Source organism: Echeneis naucrates, chromosome 13 (genome assembly GCF_900963305.1).
Source record: "Echeneis naucrates chromosome 13, fEcheNa1.1, whole genome shotgun sequence".
NCBI classification, from domain to species: Eukaryota; Metazoa; Chordata; class Actinopteri; order Carangiformes; family Echeneidae; genus Echeneis; species Echeneis naucrates.
Window position 1 is genome coordinate 13388441 of NC_042523.1, and position 20235 is coordinate 13408675.

A 20235-nucleotide genomic window follows, 5' to 3' on the forward strand; every position below is an offset into this window, starting at 1 on the left:
CAGTAAAAAGAAATCTGTACTTATGTTTATGTAATTCATTAATTGATTTCTTCATCCAGTTATTAATTCTTTCATGTATGCATTAATTCATTCATTCAGTCAAACAACTTTCCTTCCCCATTTCCTCCATGATTCTTTTTGTATTTCTATTTTTATCATCTTGTGTGTAGGCCAAATGCAGAGAAAGCAGATTTTTCCCACAGAAACTAGACTCCCCATGTCTGACCCCACCATCCCCCTCTATTCTCCCCCTTCCACTTCCGTCCTTCTGCCTCTCAGCTGTGAAGAGAAACAACCAGGCCACAATCCCTGATCATTCATCAACCTCAGTGCCATAGAGAGGCGGTAAAAAATTGAAAGCAAGAAAAGGAAAGCTAAAAACGTAGAGAAAACACTAAAGCCAGAATTAAGTTTATACACACCGTTGAAAATTACTGCTCCACTGAAACATCTTTTATACTCTGGCTCCAGATATGTCTCCATAATAGCAATTTAAAATGTCCAAGAATATAGACTAAAGGACATTATACTGTAGTTCCCTCTGCCTGCCTGCAAATACATCGGACAATGTAGGTGAAAGTGCAGTGCTCCTGGTTACCATTACAATGATGGTCAGAGGTGATGTGGTAGTGGTGTAACCCTCGAGGGTAGGCGTGGCAGCATCGAGTGACATCCGGTCCTGTCGGGAGCACATGTGGCCGCAGTCGGCCCCGCCCACTGAACGTAGGAGCAGAACCACACTTGCAGAGCAACCCATAATCCGCTGCTGTTGGATCCTGGTCCAGCCTGATCCTGTCCAGCAGTAGAGGCTTCACCTTGTCTGTCTGAGCTCAGCTGTCTGCCTCAATTACTCAGTTCAGTCTGCAGCTTCAGTCCAGCCCCTGGTCCGGCCAGTGGTGCTGTGCTCTGTTCAAGCCCAGTGGGAAACCTGAGGCTTCATCCTACCCCCCCCGACCCCCGGCGCCCCCCTTCCCTATCTCACCTTACCCTCCAGCTTTAGTTGTACCAGTCCTGCTTTGCCAGCTTTCTCTGTCCTCTCTGTACTGCTCAGCTCCAGTCTCCTGTTCCTAATGTTGCTGTTGCTGAGCTTACACACTGGCAGCCTTACATGACTCTCTCTCTCTCGCTCTCTCGCTTCCTCTAACAGACAGACAGACATGGACACACACACACACACACACACAGACTGCAGCTGTACATGGTTCAGCCCAGCCGAGCTCACCCAACAAATCGCAGTTTGCAATAGTTGTCAGCTGACCAGAACCAGCTGCTACACACATACACAGATGTACATCACTGTTTCAGATTTTTCTTTGTCCATTTCTCTTGCAATCATATCAACACTTCCAAATCAAGAATTATGTTGGTTGTGCATCAGTGTTTGGTGCACTGAAGACAGGACCTAAAGCACAGACACAGAAACTGAACTCTCTTTCTTTTAAAAAAGAAAGAGAGTATAGAGATGATGGTGTGTGTTATGCATATTCAAGCATTTGCTACAGTAAATTTGGTTTAATATTCTGGCCTAGACTGGAGGCTGGCAGAGTGCTGGGCTCTAGGGAGAGAGTTTGGGAGTGGTGAGAGAGGCTACTGAACAGAAAGTGGTTGAGTAGGCGGCTTCAGAGATGAAGCTTGTATGGAGTTTCAGGACTGCGGAGCTACGATGTGAAATTCCCGATTCTGGTTTAACACATAAACAGGCAATAGGACACTGACTGAAGTATTTTAAGTACAAAATTCCATTACATCAGTTTTAAAGTCCCTGAGCGCCAACACTTTGATCGCTCTAATTTTTCACGTCACTAAAACATCTGGTCCTGTTTTATTCCTCATAGTCCTTTTTCACTGCGTGTGGCTCAAGTGAAAGAAAAAAAAAAAAAAAAAGAAAAAAAAGGAAAATTGTTTTTATATGTTTCGAAGCAATTTCAAATTCTTTTCATTATAAAATCTTCCCTCTGTGTTCCTTGCCAGTTGTACTTGTTGAACTAAGTTGTACAAAGCATATTTGATGCAGTTATGCCAAGGTAAAGGAAAAGGAGTTTTGCAGCTTTGGTTTACTTTTGTTTGCCATCTTTGCCTCTTACTCTACAAGAGGAGGAGGTGGAGTCTACGTGGAGCAAACAAATAACAGCTGATTGTGACAGGCTGAGACCGTTGGCAATCAAATGCAGTTTTGCTCTTGGCCACAATATCTCCTCAATGGAACAAGGATTCCTAAAGTCACCAAGAACACGTGTTCGACAGTGTGAAAGAGTCTTACTGTATTATGGCAATGCAAGATGACATGACTATATCAAAAAAGAGAAGTTACAATTTTCATCAATCATTTTCATGGAATCACGCAATATGTGACAGATGAGAGTGATGCAATTTGCTGAAGGAGGTGACACATTGATGAACCCAGAGCGTAAGTGCGTGTTTCCATGCTCATTCAGAAAAAACATTATTGTTCCATTATGCTATTATAGCAAAAACTCTGCAAGCAAAAAAAAAAAAAAAGTGTTGCTTATATAAAGCACCCATGGCTGCTCCCTTATGGGGTCATTTAAATGAACAGTTGGCATATTCTGCATAGAATCAAATGTAATTTAGCTGGATGTATGAATAGCTTTTTACTATCTGCAGATCTATCTCTTTAATGACACATTCTTGAATGTATAGCTCCAGACATTTGCACATGGTGTGCTCCCTACAGAGAGAAGGAGGTAACTATGGAGAAGTTGTTAGGTGATGATTAAAGTCATTAGTGTCCATGTCAATGCGACAGAAAATTCCACCCACTGCCCACATAAATGACCATTATTATAATGCTTCACAGCTAAATATAAACAGCACAATACACACAAACACAGGAAAGCATGAGTTCAAATGTAATTGCAATTCCTGTCCCACACAGTGTACAAATATTAATGTGCCGCACTGTGTGGGTGACGACAGCGCATATGTCCACTGCAACACAACACACAAAGAAGAGAGAAAATGAAAGAGAAATAACCACGCCCACCGCCAACAGTCCACTCACTACCCATCCAAAACCAGAGGCTCACAGAAGTGTCTGCCGTGCAACATGCCTGATAGCAGCAGCTCATACTCACAGGAGCCACACAGATGGGCTTTGTTTGGATGTCTGGCCTCCACAATGGTGCTGTCATGTAAAACTTGCCCACACACAAACATGCCCTCTAGCTGCCAAGCCCCCATGTTACACAGCTAACATGAGGTTGGGCACTCACTGACCCTGCCTAAGTTTATATTACTATATTGGCTGCATTTAAGTTTCCATTCAAACACTAGATAGTAGAATTATACAGGATAATAGAATTTAAATAACTGAATTTAATTTATGCTGAGGTAGCACTTCATTTATGATATTTCAAGTTATTTGTCAGTTGATGCACATGATGAAAGCTTTTCACCGTTGAATTTCTCATTATGGCCTTCTGGTAGAGCAGAGTTTAGTTATAGTGCATTACAATAATATATCGATGCCATGTCTGAAGAGCTGGAAACAAAAAGCAGGAGCATGATGTATTATAACAGTAATATTCAGCAAATCTGTTTAATGTATCTGGCCTTACATTTACACCTCAGCCCAGTGTAAAACATTTAACGAAGGAATCATTGGGTTTCCCCCAACATGGTTTTTACACACAAATGTAAAATATTTATCAAGCATATGAGATGGAAAGATTCAGTATTTGTATTTCATATTAAGAGCAGTCTCTATTTAAACATATGAAGTCATCGTAGTATGGTAAGAGTACTATATGTTAAAGAGAAGCTACCAAAGCTACAAACTTCTTAGAATTTAATTCATCTTTTTGGAGCCCTTCTGTAATTATTGAGCTTCACCTCCTTTTTAAATCAAGGGACTGGAAGAGATGAGTTTAAATCAAAACTCCTGTGGCAGGTTTCGGTGAATTAAGTGGAGGAGTGATAAATAAGTGATGAGCACCTTGCACCTCCGTACGAGGAAACGAGGAAGCTGACTCAGGCAGTATGGTTGGAGACACAAATATGGAGATGATACCGGGTAAAGCAGCTCACTCCCCCAAGATGCCATTCCTGAAGTTAAAGGTTAGTTAGAAGAATAAATAAATTACTAAATGAAATGGGAGAACAAAGCTCTACAAGGATAATGTCACATCCCCAGACTAAAGCACAAACTCGCATAACCACCATAATGAGATGCAATAATCTGCTTTCTGCCTTTTTAACTCTGCCCCTCCCTATTCATTCTGAATCCATTATCTGTAACTCAGATATCACATGCCCCTTGGATGCAAGATAATGCAAGGTAATGTTTTATTTTATGAGTCATTAATCTGCGAAAGAAATTCCGAAAAAAGCAAGTGATATTTCTTAGACTCACTTCAAGAGAAATGAAGAAGAAATTATAAACTAGTTACATAGAAAACAGAAACACAGTTTAATAAGCAACATTGTGTATATTTGTTGAATTCTTTGGACATCATTGTTTCAGTCTTCCCATTCTCTTATTTAATGTAAAAGTAGCATTGCCATTAGTTCACATTGATCAGTGAGGCTGATAGAATATAGAACGTAGTTGTAGTCTACAAATACATACCTATCAAACATTCTCTCTGTTATATAACAGGATATTTATCTGAAAGAACTTGCAAACATATTATTTATCTGAAGGATATAATTAACAATATAATGGACCCTAAAATACATTGTGTGTGTGTATGTGTGTTTGTTATTGCTTCTACTTGTCTCCCTGTACTTTCTTACTTGTGTGTGACCTGGGTTAAGTTGCGTTTAATACTGAACCTCTGTGAAGGATGACATCATTGGGGTGTACAAGGCAATGTGCCGCCATCATTTGTGGAGTTAATGTTTTCCAGCTGTACAGTCTTGGTCTCTCTAATCCCTCTGTTCCCAGCAGAACTGTTACTCTGCAAAACAACACTGCAGGCGATGTCCAGCCATACACACTAGATTTGAGTTTGATTCTTGTGTGTGTAGGTTATTTAGACAAAAGACAAACACAAGCCATTTTACTGACTTCAAATACCTCAGCCAACTAGGCCAAGTAGGAAACCACAGTCCATTAAAACTCCTGCGCTATGCCTTGTAAGCAGTTAGCTCTGCTATAGTTAGGCTCCCTGCGGAGCTTGAGGCTGACTCATGGCAGCGGTGTTTGATGTGGCGCAGAGCTCCACTGAGTGTTCTTGGGAAAACACTCCCTTGTTCCCATGGTGACCACAGCAGGAAGGATGCTGTCACTCAAGGCGGCTGGATTCTCAGCAAACTATGTCTTGGCCCGTGGCACACAGAGCAACAGGCGTGACAGAGGCCTATTTTTGGCTGCTTTGTCCCCCCACGTATGGGCTGATAAAAATGGAGAAACAGTATTTAAAGAACTGAGCGGCTACAGAGAAATAAAGTCAATACTATCAACTATCAACTATAGCTGGGATCAGTTTCTCAGGAATGCGACTAAGGATCACGTAAGAAGAATACTTTTTTTTTTTCTGTGATTTGTTAAGTCAAATAATTTTTTCAAGTAACCTATTTGTTTGCATAACTGCTATTTCAACTTATGGTTACAGCAGAGAGGAGCACATGATAAAATAAAGTTCAGAAAGTTTGCAGCTCAAGATAATGCTGTATAATTAGACTACCATTTCTCTCTAGTGTTCTACTTTACTGCTGCAAGTTAATATCTAAAACTCAGTCTATCTTTGTGCTGCTCTTTTTCAAAGTGCTGTGGTTACAACACCACAGCACAGTGACTCTTGCACAAACAGGAAGAGAGGTCTAAACTTTTTTTTTTTTACCTGATGCACGGAAATACTGCCTGATCTCTCTCTGCATGATTTAAGAGAACATGACGTTCAAAACAGATTAGGATGATGATTTTGTAGCAATATTCTTGAATAATTACTTTCAGCAAAACCTTCCACTGGTTCTTATCAGCATCTGTCAGGTGCAGTCATACGCTCATGTTTGTGAGGCCAGGTGGAAAGTATTTCCTGGTAATTTAGTATTTTGTGATGTTTCAGGTGGTTGTATAAAATCACAGCAACACCCTGTGGCAAAAATACGACCTGCAAAGTATCGGTTCTTGACTTTGATCTTTCTCTTCAACACTTTTGTCCTACATTAGATATAGATAACGATAATGCTTGTCATTTGTCTTATTATTTGTCCAAATAACATTGGAGGGAAATCAGAAAAAGAATGTAACAATTAACTGCCCCCACTCCCCACTTCCCAAAGTGCAAACTATACAAAACAAGTAGTGTGAGAGCACCGTTGCAAGAATGAATTAAAATCATGAGTCATCATGTGATTAAGTGTCCAGCCCTGAAGTAACACAATGTTATTAACCTTAAGTCTCGTATCTAGCGGGTTTATCTGGTTCTTAGCTGAGCTCTTTCCTGGAAGAAGTAACAGGAAGAGCTTAGTTCAGAGATATAGCACACTGGCAATGCCATCTAGTGCTGACATCTCAACACAACAGGCCAAGTGGATGATGAGACAGTTCCTCGCTGTGCCAACCTCCTCTGTCGCTCCGCACTGATGTCTTTAATTAACAACCTCCAGGAGGCGCTCTTTGCCACACTGATACTATCTGGTCCCCCTGGCAGCTGGTTTATTTAGAAAAGGAAGCTATTAAAATGTCTTTAACTGAAAACTAAGTCCTGAGGCAGGAGGGGATGTTGGGGGAGGGAGTAAGAGTTGAGGTGAGGTGGGGAAATAGCAGAGGGGAAGTTTGTGAGGAGCAGCTGCATTGTTAAAAAAAATAAAAATAAAATTCCTTTCCTTCTGGTTGTACATACCCCCCCCCCCAAAAAAAAAAAAAAAAAAAAAACAGTCTGACATCAGTGAAGCTTACTTTTTATCCCATCCATCCATTTCAACAACCCCCAAAGTACTGTTAAAGTCTTTTTTCCCCTTTACAGTACTTCCACAGGTGACAAATAATACAACTGGGTGCTTTGAGCATGAAAAAAATTTAAATCTATGGCTTTTGGACAGTCTACATTTATAACAATTGGGCAGCATAACTTCAGAGATCCTTAGAGGGGAGTATCTTCAAACAGTAAGGAATCAGTAGGAGTGTAAGTTTAATGCAAAGCAATACTTCATCTTTAAAAGTGTTTATAGATGAAGAGGTCAGATGTAAACTATAGGCATGTAGGAAAAGGGTTTTGAATTCTTTAATTTATTGTTTGCCTATTGCATGATTTAAAGACACATGAAATGTAAGCTGGATCGCTAGTATATCAGAGATGAGTTGACATTCTCCATCAAGGATAATCCAAGAAACAGTCAATAAAGCTCCTGCTTCTTTTCACTAAAAATTTATCTTTTGATTTATGAAAATAAATATACCGTTTATGATTTTAGTGGAGATGATCTGTGTTTCAGATATGACCCACATCCAAGAACATAGTTTCTTGCTCTCCACCTTCAATAACTACATTACTTCTGAGGTAACAGGGACAAAAATAACTCAACATGCATTCTACTGTTACCTTCCTGTTTCATCTTCATATTCACTCACCAGTCTGTGAGACAAGTGGATCGTGATATTAGAACGGTATCGCAGTATACCAGTATTAATTAGCAACAGAAAGACAGACGACCACTGTCACAGAGCTGGTGCCTCATTAATTCATTCTCCCACGTGGCATCTCTCCACATCTCCCCCTGCTCTCCAACCCCCCATGCTCCCATCCCATCACAGGTCTCAGCCATCACGCAGAGATGGCTGAGCTCACTGCCTTCTTATGTGAGCTGCAATAAATATTTGCAATTTACCTGGCTTCCTGGTGATTTTGAGTTTGGTTCATTTTTTGTTGCAGAAGTTTCTTGTGTTTACTCTAAATTGGTTTGTGTGAGAACAAAAGGTATACTTAAAAATGTTACGCAATGTTGTTTTGCTGCTATTGACAGTTTAAATGAGAAACACAGGCAATGTATCAACTCATGCACTGGGGATGTTTTATTGTAATAGTATCAGACAGAGTTGTAGTTTTCTGTCCAAGAGACAGAACAATAATTAAAAGCAGAATATGACCCAGAAAGAGTTTTTTCCTATATTAATCTGCTAATCAAAACCTGATATCACTGCAGCAACCTCATAAATACCAGTAGAGTATAGCGGTCAGGATTTCTCTCCCAACACTGCCATGTCTCTGTTGGTCCGCTGTTATTCTATCTGGGCCATTTCTACAGCTGTTAGGCCTCTGCTGTTTCCTCTCCAGGTAAGACAGCGTCCAACCAATAGGACAAATCATTGACTTCTTCACATCTGCCAAATCAAACCCTGAAAAATCCAAAACTCTGCGTTACTTCACAGCTCGTCTGACACTCCTGACACTAGGAAAACGCAACTGTTAGCTAAACAATTATCCATAATGATTTCTGTTTCCTGTAACTCTGTTAGCGTGAAAAATGCGTCCACGCGCTGAACTTGACATAACCATTCTACATCAGGCCCAAGCCAATATTTACTTTTATGTAGTCATGCCAGAAATACATACCAGCACAATTGACATTTAAGCTGCTATGGTTATGGGCACTATGAACATATCAGCCTTATTCCAGGCTGATGAATGTAAAATAAATCATCAGACTTTATGCCGAATCCCCCATATACAGCCTCACATTCATGAAAAAGCCCACTTGAATGCCTCCTTTGCAATAAATCATTCAGTCACAGCGCCTACATACAGACACCTACACAAAGCCTACATGTAACCTCTGTATAACCTTTACACCAGCACTAACTATCTACCAGACACCCACTCAGCACTGCTCCTTCTCCCAGAGGTCCCAGTTTAGGCCGAGGACACAGCTGTTCTAAAGACTTTTGCTCCTGTGATTTCATATGTATTATCCTCCCTTACCTTCTCTCCTTCCCTCCCTCCCTCCTCTGCCCCCTACCTTTTTCCTGCTGTATTTCTTTTGCAGATCCCATGTCAGCTCTTTGGCTGACATTTAAGGCGCACAAAATTGATGTGCGCACATAGAAAGATACAGAGTCAAACACCAACATCCTGGGAGCCAGCACAGGTGCATAGGCTGGCTTTTGATCCAAAATGAAATAAAATCCTACTGAAACCCTCCTTGTAACACCAGCATCCACAGCAGACAAACAGAGAGCTATGTATTGTTGCTACACCTTTGCTAACTTCATGTTTTGAACATTTTGGCTCTGGGTTATGATTCTTGGGGGACATGTAAGTGTCAGGAAGCATGCATAGCAATTAGTGAAACTGGCATCTCTGAGGCAAATCTACTGTACGCACAGAACCATGCCTGACCAAGGCCTAGGCAACATACAGTGGCTTGCAAAAGCATTCATACCCCTTGAACTTTTCCACATTTTGTCACATTATGACCACAAATTTAAATTGGTTCAGGGGGGCTGAATGCTTTTGCACGCCACACTTTGTCTATGTTTTTCTATGTACTTCCCAATTGTATGCCACTTTGTGTTGGTCTTTCACATAAAATTTCAATGAAATATATGTATGTTTGTGGTTGCAAAATGTGACAAAATGTGGAAAAGTTCAAGGGGTATGAATACTTTGCAAGCCACTGTATTTGTTGGTATAAAAATATTATAAATTATTGTCACTCTCCATTTAAATTTTATTGTTTTTGTTAACCAACATTAGTCTTATAATATTAATAATAATATTAATTATTTATTCATTTTTAGGAATGTTGTAGCATTGACATTCAGTAACTGCAATTGCTGCTAACCTGTAATTAACACTGTGCATTAGCATGCAATAAAAAAAAAAAAAACAATTTCATCACATTATTACCTCTGCCTCTTTCATGTTTCTCTTAATTTTTCCCCTCTCTTCTGTTTCTAAAGTGAGCACCTGAGGACATTTGCATCTTCATGATGACTCGGTGTCATTCAGGTTACTGGCCGTCAATCACAAAACATTGCAAACAGAGACGGTCAGGTAGAGAACACAGGATTGGGAGTAGGATGCAGTGTATTAATAACTGTAGTGAAAGTAGGAGTTGGCAGGGATGGCAGAAATCCAAATTCAAAAAATTATTTAATCATTATTTAAAGACTTAGGACTACATGTACGATATGAACTATTTGTTCATATGTAATAAAAATTGATGATAGCTCTTTTTGCCAATGCTTGTCTTTGTCATCTTGACTTAATAACTCAACCAGTTTAAAACATTTTTACATAACTTTTTTTTCTTGCCACAAGTTAGATTAAGCTCAACACAGCAGGCTGATACACAACCAATATCTTTAAAACCCGTGAGTTAAGGCAGTATATCTTTGTATATTGTCACTCTGAGGCGGTCAACTTGACACATCCACCCATGAAACCACACACTCTCATTTTGACACTACCGGTTTTGAAGATTGAAAAACTATGTAAAACATTCACTTCTGACCTTTAGGGGCACAGGTGGGCATATTTTGTTATATGCACAGAACCAGGCGAACCGTTTCACCCTTTTTACAAGGTTTACGCTTTGCCCATTTGATACTTTCTGACACTAGAGAGAGCAGAGGACAGACATGGCCAGAAGAGTTTACGGATGGGTTGATCAAAGCTAACAGGAAACAGTTAAATAGTTAGGCAGGCTTTGCAGTGAGTGACCATGTAAGAAAAGCATGGTTATGCTTCAAGACATATAGTCTTCAAAGAAAGTTTGTAGGAATGGTAACATCCTTTTTTGCTAAATTAGATAATTCCTATTTTCTTTCCGTCTCACTCTCCCCTATAAGTGACAATGCTTAATGCGGGAAAGTCCAAGCCATACATAACTGCCACACAGTGTGTATGAGTGTGAGGGAATGTGTGTGTGGATGCAAGAGGGTGAGAGGAACAGGGCATGGGGGTCAGACGGTAATGGCGGTAACATATTTAGGCCTCCTACTCTGGAATGCAGAGTGAGGGAGAGATACAAAACTGCAATTCACTCGCGGAGAGTGACTGAACTATTCTTAGTCCAGTATGTGAAGTGGACTCCTCGGGGGCTGTGAAAAGAGTCTGGTTGGATGAGTGGACAGCAATGTCAATTAAGGTACGGGGCAGGATGGCGAGGCTTGATGGAGAGTTTCAGAAAAAGAGAAAGCAGATAAAAGTTAAGCTCCAGTGAGGCTGAGCCTGGTGAGCACAGTGTGAATGGAGTAGTTCACTGACTGTGAAGCCTCTCTCTCTCTCCAAAGAGCCTATTGTAAACTCACACTGGCACAATGCATGGAGCCCCAGGGACCTCACTCTCTCCTCCTCCTCTCATGTGATCTCTCACAATCACTGACATACAGACAGAGGGATACTTTCTCCTCACCCAGTTTTCATACCTAGACTAGACAGGCTTTTTGTCTTCTAATACAATTCAATAACTGGCTGTCCGACACTACAATGCTACATGTATTTCAGGAGTAAAAAAAGAATTTCCTGTGCTCACACCCAGCACGAACTTTACTGAGATCACTGCACAGCATCATGCAGAGTTCAAACAGTGGGGGACATTCAGTAGGAGACAGTGTCACTAGTGACAGTCACAGGCTCAGATTTTTTTTCTCGTTTCTCTTTGCTTCACTTTTATTTCGATGTCCTTTCTGAATGAGTCATTTAGAAGATGTGGAGAGACATACACCAACGCCTGGCGTTGCGCAGTCCTACTGCTATCAGACACTCAGTCATAACAAATGTCAAAGAGCTATTCATCTCCTCTAATCCCTTTCTCTATTCTCTTGTCTGCATGTATAAACACACCTGTGATACTAGAGGCATTCACAAAAAAAATAAAATAAAATAAAATAAAATAAAATAAAATAAAAAAACTAATACAGTAGATTTTAAAGACTGAGGGAGTAGAAAGGAAGTGTCAGTAATAAGGGAATTCATGTAGTGGTAGAAAAAGCAAAGAAAGAAAAAAGGAAGCAAAGGAGCAGTGAGAAACTTGAGGATAGAAGTGAAAATACAGGGAGAGAGGTACGTGGAGGTCAACTGAAAAGAGGAACAGGGGGGAGACGAGGTTTGACAAGAAGAAGTATATGTCACCCTGCTGCAGAAGTGATACAAATATACATTTAAGTTGAACCACATGACGATGGCGCCATATCAGAAGGGCTCCAGGTTGAGTTGTGAAGAAAGAAACTACGTGTGTGTGTGAAAGAGAAAGTAACAGATAGAGTTTGCAAGATATCCTGTCCCATGTGCACAAATGCAATCTAGAAGGTGACAAATTTACAACCTGGCCAGACACATATTCAGTACATAGATGGAAAAAAACACATGGGGAGGGGAGCTGATCTACTGGATCTTTCTCTTCCTCTTCTCAACCTTCTATCATAATTTTCTCTCTGGTTTTCCCCTCTTCACAATCTACCCTTTTAAAATGATAAGACTGGTTATGTCTGGCCCAATTATAAGCTTGATTTTGGCTCCAGCAGCACTCCTGTTCCTGTCCTATCTGATTGTTCATGGAATATGAAGCATGTTACAGAAATTATAGGAAATGTAAGACCTCCTTCAACATTCAACAACTGAAGCCAGTCTAATAACCTCTGTAGATAAAGAACAAGAGATGACTTGAAGAAAACAAAGGAGATGATAAAAGACAGAGAGGGTGTTCAGAATGGAGGAGGTGGGTTACAGACACAATTAAAATAATAATTCTAAAATAGGCAGCTACATAAACAAGTAAATTAGTTTATGAGATGTCTTGTAAGACGAGAAAGCGTGGGAACAGTGGAACAACGGATGAGATGAAACGAGATAGAGGGGAAAAAGTGGAGATATGCGAGGAGTGATTGAAGCACTTCCTGTTAGAATTCCATCTTAAGTGACCTTTCTCTGTTGCCGTGGTAACAGAGACATGGCAGTGGCAGAGTAATTACTAATAATCTGTCTGGTTTCTCTCCTCTGGGACAATTGATTTTTAGCATTATCACTTTGACTAACTTGCATGACATGGGCAAATTAGTTAGTATTGCATACTGCCAGCGAGTGATTACCGTGACGCTAACAGCGCCCTTTTGAGCAGGATATCACTGTGGCAAGATAGATTGCAGATCTTGGGCATTTAGTTATGTAAACCCAAATGCAAGCTAAAGGATTTAATGGACCACATGAGCACAAACAGCCAGACAAGCTACTGTGAACGTATGCAAGAAAAACCAGCAAGTCAGCAGTCGCATGCACTGCAGGCATGATGCTTCATGAGGAGAGCGTGGCTTTAGACTGACAGTGTGTTCCCACATCCAGGGCCACAACATCACATATGAAGCCCATTTTCACCAGGTCCTGTCCACCAAAAAAATGCCCGCATTACACAGCATGACACAAATTTTCTGCTCCAGACAGATATACCAAGTAATAGTATCATAGTAGAACAGACACACAGATCTGTACAACTATTACAAGCCATTGGGCCATGGAGTAAAGGCTGACTTACATACAAACTAACAGAGAAGAGAAAATGAAACTAATGCAATGAGACAAGCCAGAAACACTCAATTTCAGGGAGTTTAAAGTGAGATAAGGTAACTGTTTGCATAAAACCTGAGAGTGAGTGAAAACAAAAGACACCTTTCACAGTATTTGAGAACACCCAGTTTAAATTCTTGGACATGCATAAAAAAAAGAAGAAGAAATGCAGGAAGGAAATGTGCCTCTACTTTAACCAAAGTGTGACATTGCTTCACACACAGTACTTTCAGAGTACTCTCTAGTGATTAGTTTAGGAGAAAAGAAGCATGTGCATGAGTATTAACCATTAACTACACGTTAAACATATTTTACATCATTGTCAACTAATTTCTAAAGAAATTCAGAGGCTCTTATCATGATTTTATCCCTTTTATATCAGTTACATAACTGTATGTTGGGGGATAGCGCCAGATCTATATATATATATATATATATGTGTTATCTTTGTGATCTGTGTGATCATTTAGTTGGCCAAAAGAAAATTAATCAACAGCAATTTTGATAATGTGTTGATTGTTTAGTTACTTTTGGGGTAGCTTTTCATGACTCTGATATTTAATTGATTTAACAGTGAATCAACCAAATGAAATGCACAAAATGCAGATAATTAATGACACTGAAAATAATTGTTAGTTGCAGATGTATCCTGTATCATATGAGAATCAATGAGAGGAGACTTGAAGCTTGCTTGAAATAGTTAAACGAGGTAAACAGAACACAGTCAGATGCAGCGAGAGTTTATACAGCAATGTGTCATAACAAGATAAATCAGGAAGAAACCATTGCTATAATTATTGTACATATTATAGGTCATGACTGCACAACAAACACAGGACTGCAATAAAATGGAAACATTCACAGAGAATGCCTTGGAGGCTAATATTGGACAACAAAAATAGTCAATATGTGATCAAGCATGAAGCTGGTAGTAGCATAAGGGCAGCAAGGATGCCAAAAGGGAAAGAGTTAATATTTGCCAAAGGAAAGATAGGACATTGGCGACTTATCACCAAAAACTGGACGCCATGTGGGAAGGCATGAGCGTGCATATGGCCTAAAGCAATGAGTGCTAGTGACTGCATGCAAGCAACCCTGTGCTACTGGGGAAATAGACTCTGAGCTACAGTGGGATGCCAGGGTGGGCATGTTGGCCCAAATCTCTGGCTGTGTGGTTAGTGTGGCTGGCATCCTCGAGGCATGGTATGACATGTGGTTCATCCCAGCAGGAAGCCAGACTCACAACAAGAATGACACTTGTGTCTACACTGCAATGCTGCACTATACTTGTGCTGAGTTTTAATAAAAACACTGCCACTGAAGCCAAAGATTCAACAGACGTTTAAAAAATATAAAACACAGATATTGATTTTTATATATATATTACATAACATACATACATAGCAGAGGGAGAAATCGAAAGAGAAAAAGGTTTCAAAATGCATTCTATTGTATTTTTATGCCTGGCTTAATAGGTTTTTTGGTGTGCAGTTGGTCAAAGAAGATGTAATAGAAAACATCCAGTGCTCACTGAAACAACATGTACTTTTGAAAATCCAGAACTCAACCACCATTATATCCTTCACTCTTGTAACCATCTACCCTTCCATGGAACTTGCATATTTGAGGATGGGTGGGCTGACCACTATGAGAAACAGTGGAGCAGTCAGAAGGCAATGATTGCTTTCACAGAGCAGTTCATCAGAAGAAAATACAGCTTGCACCAGGGGGACTTCACCAGGTATCATGTGTGATAAATACTCTTGAATACATGCACATACTCATACACATTGGAAAACTGATCTAGCCTGATTTGGGACCCATGCGGGGCACTGAGAAACACACACAGGGAAACAAGACTGCACAAGAATAGACAAGAAATACTGGGGTAACAGGGGGTAAAGAGTATGCGTATGAACGTGGCCTTAGGTTCATGAAGAAATGTGGCTACTATGAAAAGAGAGAGGGGTGAGTGAGTGAGAATAAAAAGAGGCTCACGCTTCATTGAATGTTATGCCATAGGGCCTGATTCTGCTGACCTGGTTTCTTTTGACAACAAAGGCTGTGCATTAACACGCTCACAAAAACGTCCACAAACGCACATATGCACTCATGGTCTATGGACATTTACACACCCACTTAACCTAAGCCTGTGTACGCAACTTATACTGACACACTGACATACTTGCTCACATTCCAGCTGCTGACTCTCCACATTTATTCACTATATATCTGTACGTAGAAAAGCTCCAAGTAATAATTTATGGCTCTTCATCGTTACTTGTACAAGATATAGGGAAGAAATTTACCTAGTCAGTCTCTTGCAGTGGTGGATGACAAAGCCAAAAATGCTGGTGTGTTTGCCTGCACTGAAGTAGAGCTGAATATTACTCATGGTTCCCACTTTAAGTTTCATTTGAGGTAACTGAAACTTCATTTACCGCTGTTCTGGTAAACAGTGTGTGGGGGAGGGTAATATAATGACATATACAAAATGTTATGACTTTGTCAGCAATCAATGACTTTTCACCATTGGTTATACTGTGGTATTTATATTTTTAATTTTCTACACTAGGACAAAATGAGAAATGATGCAATTTACTGAGGTTTACTTTATAGTAATGGTGGAGTTTCTTTTTGACTTTTGCACCAGTGTAATCAGACCACTAGATTTAGTCTAGATGGATTTCTCCATAAACTATTTTCCAACAATTTCTTTAGGAAATGTATTGCATTACAATATATATTGATATCAAAATACAAAAAAAGATATTGACAAAGAATATTCATCGTAAATTAAGGCAAAATCGAGCAATGGTACAACAGACCAGTTATCCACAGATACATATCTCCGATATCCATTCCCTCGTCCCCCACCAAAAATATCCTTTTTTGATTTGTTCGGTACATAATTCAACCCAAACTTAAACTTTTTTCCCCACATCTAAAAAAAATTTTTTTTTTTTTTTCACCAACAGACATTTTGTCTTGTCCTATTAGGAAAATGTCAGTTAGTCATAGTAACATTAGCAATGGCTCCATTCTTTTATTGTGCTACTGTGTAGTTTTAGGTCCACCAGGACCCAGAGAGAGAAGCATCATTTACATGTGTGCTTTCCTTCTCAAAAGGTAAGACAACATTGTACATGACTAATGGAATGGGGGCTTGAATGAAGAATAAATAAACTTTGAAAGACTTATTGGCAAACTAGGGATGATCAGCTTGAGATTCCTGCTGTAGTGCTTTTTTTTTTTTTTTAAATTAAGGCAGTAAGGCCCAACAGTTTACTTTTACGGCACAACATTGTGCATCAGTGCCCTATCTGATACAACACAAGGGGACTCACCAATCAATTCATACATCCAGCAAATGAACCAATATGAACTATTCCATTTTTGTGGAATGACAAATGCACATTATTGGTGAATCTGGTTTTACTTTTAAGGTTTATTCTATTGTTAATATTGTACTCTTTTCTTCCTACTGACCCAGTGTTTGTAACTGTTCATGGTAAATGTCTATTTTTCATTGGGAGGTACACTGAAAGGTTTTAACCACTGCACCTCTCTATTCTCTCCTTTTTCCCCACTTTAATCCAAAACACCCTGTTAAAAATACTGTGAGTGATATTACATTTCCCCTCTTTAATCCAATAGACTCCCACTACACTCTGTTCTGCATGTGTCCCACTGACACACTAAAACCAGAGTGAAGAGGATGTAGAGTAGCAGCAGAGATACTCGAGTGGAGTGACCTTTCTCCGTGCTTATCTTCACAGAATGGACACACAAGCATAGACACAACGGAAGGTAAGGGATTTGTCCTCTGCCAAATGAATCAAAAGGACATCATCACAACACAAATCCCTCTCCTTGTGTGTGTTTGTGTGTGTCTGCTTTTTTTTCCTGACGTACCCCTCCTTCCACTATTTTATCTGTCAATCATAGTTCCTTGTTATAAAGCGTGACACACCCACCGAAGAATCCCTTTAACGTTCAACAATTTTAAAATGGCTTGATAATATAACGAGCCGTAAATCAAGCGCAGTGGTCGAAATAATGTCCCTCTCTGGCCCTTTCTCTGTCCCTCCCTCCATCTTTCCTGCTGTCTTCCTGTGCACCTCTGGGCAGATGTAAAACCGCTGTCTGTGTGGCGCCGCATCCTACTATCCTACTATGGAGCCGCTATTTACAGCATTTCATTCAATTTAACCTGCCACACGAATAAACTCAAACCCACAGGGGAATATGATAGGCTCGACCAATTTATAACCACATTACCAGCCATTAAGCGGCTATCGGAAAGAAATGTGGCAGTAGCTTAAATGCATTGGATTGTTCCTTGAATGGGCTGAACGGCACTGCTGCACTGTGCTGCAAGTGTTCATCCACCGCAAAGAAAGATGCAACATGAATGTCAATGTCAGGTCCACTCCAGCTTACTGCGTCTGGCTGCTGGGCTGCACATGATACCACATCTAAAGGCCCAGAGCAGCGAACTCAATAAATAAAATAAATAACATCTTTGGGCCCACAGGTGGTGATGCGTTTTCACCAGCACCATCTTTCTACTCACCGTCACTGCGGAGTGTCTGACTGCGTTGCACGCCGTCTGCCGGATCTCCGCCGCGCTCCCCGGTTTCAGCAGGTTTTTGGTGAATCTCCGGGTAGATTCGGCTGCCATCTCCTCATCTGAGCGGCCACCGAGCACAATTCAGCCTGCTAATCTCTGCTGCAGTCGGACCTGGTCCGCTCTCCAAACATGAGCCGCCCGATCTGTGTTTACACACACACACACACACACACGCGCACACACACACACACACAATACACTCTCACACGTACGGTCGGTTCACGCACGTACAGCGCGGAGTGCAGAGGAGGAGAGCAGTGAGCAGAAATTCAACATTAAAGACCACACTACCGGCTGGGACTTTCAAATTAAAATCCTCTTTGCGAACCACCCTGAGAGGGATTACCGAAAAAAGAGTGAAGCTTTTATTGTGAAGGCCGACTGCATCAACTCCAGAGACATCTGTAGTTAGTAATTTGACCTCTTTTGTCAACTTGACGCGTCAAAGGAAGAAGATGATTTTTACAGTTGTGCAAGTGAATTTCACTTTCATGAAGCCAAACTCAACAGATGTGTTGCATAACTTACTAGAGGTTGACGCAGCACAGTCCTCTGCGGACACTTATTCAACATTAAACAGCAATCTGACAGCCTCTGCTAAACTTGATGTGACCAGCGTCCTTCGGCGCATACTGTATTCATCATGCATCTCAAGGGGAGCTCGGAAATGTCAGCTCCTCATCTGCAGTCCAGTCACGATCAGGGGAGGATGGAGCAGCTTTTACAGTAGACTTTACAACATGTGGAAAAAAACACAGGACGACAGCGACATCCGGCGACGAGAAACGGTTCAGAAAAAGTTAATATAGCCGGCGTCACAGCCATAAAATAAGAGGGGCATGGGATCTCCACGAATGTATTGGTATTCAAATTTTATTGAATAAATATTAGTCTATTTTATCATTGTTGGACCCTTTCCTGACCCTTAGCCGATACAACACATCAAACATTCATTCATCCATCCCCATCATTTATCCGTTTCCAATCCTAGCCAATCCCCGGGGTATCGCCAATATTGCATTATTCTGAAGTATTTAGATGTAAAGACTGTAGGATGACAACCCTCGTGATTGTTTTAACATATTTTTCAGCTGTATGGTCATATATTTTTTTTTATTGTTTCATGCCAATGTCCTCGTTGAGCATTTATTTTATATCTCTTTATTAATTATTTATTTATTATGTTCTTTACCATTGCATTACATTCCATTTACTTACTTTTTTTGTTTATACTTTCTCCTGTATGAGGTTATTTTGTATCGTTATGTTTCTGTGAAAATATAATACTACTACTACGACTACTACTACTACTACTAATGCTAATAAAAAAAGCAGAAGAAGAAATCCAACATGGTGGACAATGTAACATGGCGGGAAAATGACGTCGCAGTATGCACTGTGCTTGCTCCAGTTAATCCAGCGGAGCTTGTTTACGAAACTTGGATTTACGGTTAAAAGGTTATTCTTAGACGTGAAGGAAACCCCAACTGCTACTAGAAGACGAAGAAAAATGTAGGCGCAACATAAATGAACCCGATGGACAAATAACTGTAGTGGAAGTCGTGGCTGCTCTAACAGGAAAGTTTAGATATTTAAGATACCAACCTGAAGTCTCCATGTTAGCCTCCCGGTGTTGCTAACGAAAGCAGCTACCTTGCTGAAGCAGAACTCTGACCTGTAGACATCGACAGAGACACAGAGTTTGCTATCAACAAAGCAGGAAAATGACATCCAGAGGACCCGAGCCGGCGGATTAAAACATCTCAGGGGGGACGTGGCGTCAAACAGGGTGAGTCTGTATTCCGGTCCGCTCGCCTCATGCTAACCGCTTCTTAAATGTCTCTTGGTTGTTCGTGCCTTCTTCCTGTTATTATTTAGCCTTGCCGCGTGCTTGCTGTCGTTGTTGGATTGTGATTAAACATCACTCTGGACGCTGAAGCTGTCGGAAGCTGTCGGAAGGTGTGATCTGGTCTACAGCAGTCGTTCAGTGGCAGAAAGTTAGTAAAATGCTAACGGGATTTAGGACCTTTTGGTTCTGTTATGTTGGTGTGGCTGCTTCACACATTTGTGAACATTGTGGCATTTGGAAGTCGTATTTCTTTATTTTGTGCATTCTTTTTCCTCTAGATTACA

The 20235-nt window shown here is 40.5% G+C and overlaps 1 protein-coding gene across 2 annotated transcripts in view; it reads right to left on the reverse strand.

The window, feature by feature from the left end:
* The window catches only part of dock10 (dedicator of cytokinesis 10), a 54999-nt gene extending 36577 nt beyond the window's left edge, over positions 1–18422 (reverse strand). Inside the window, exon 1 of one of the 2 annotated variants that reach the window (XM_029518511.1) lies at positions 18046–18422. In XM_029518511.1, coding sequence (XP_029374371.1) covers positions 18046–18153 — 108 coding nt within the window. In that variant the 5' untranslated portion in view covers positions 18154–18422. Of the gene's footprint in view, positions 1–598; positions 773–18045 lie in introns of those variants that run through there. The other variant, XM_029518510.1, reaches the window with a different exon arrangement.
* Positions 18423–20235: the final 1813 nt, after the last annotated feature.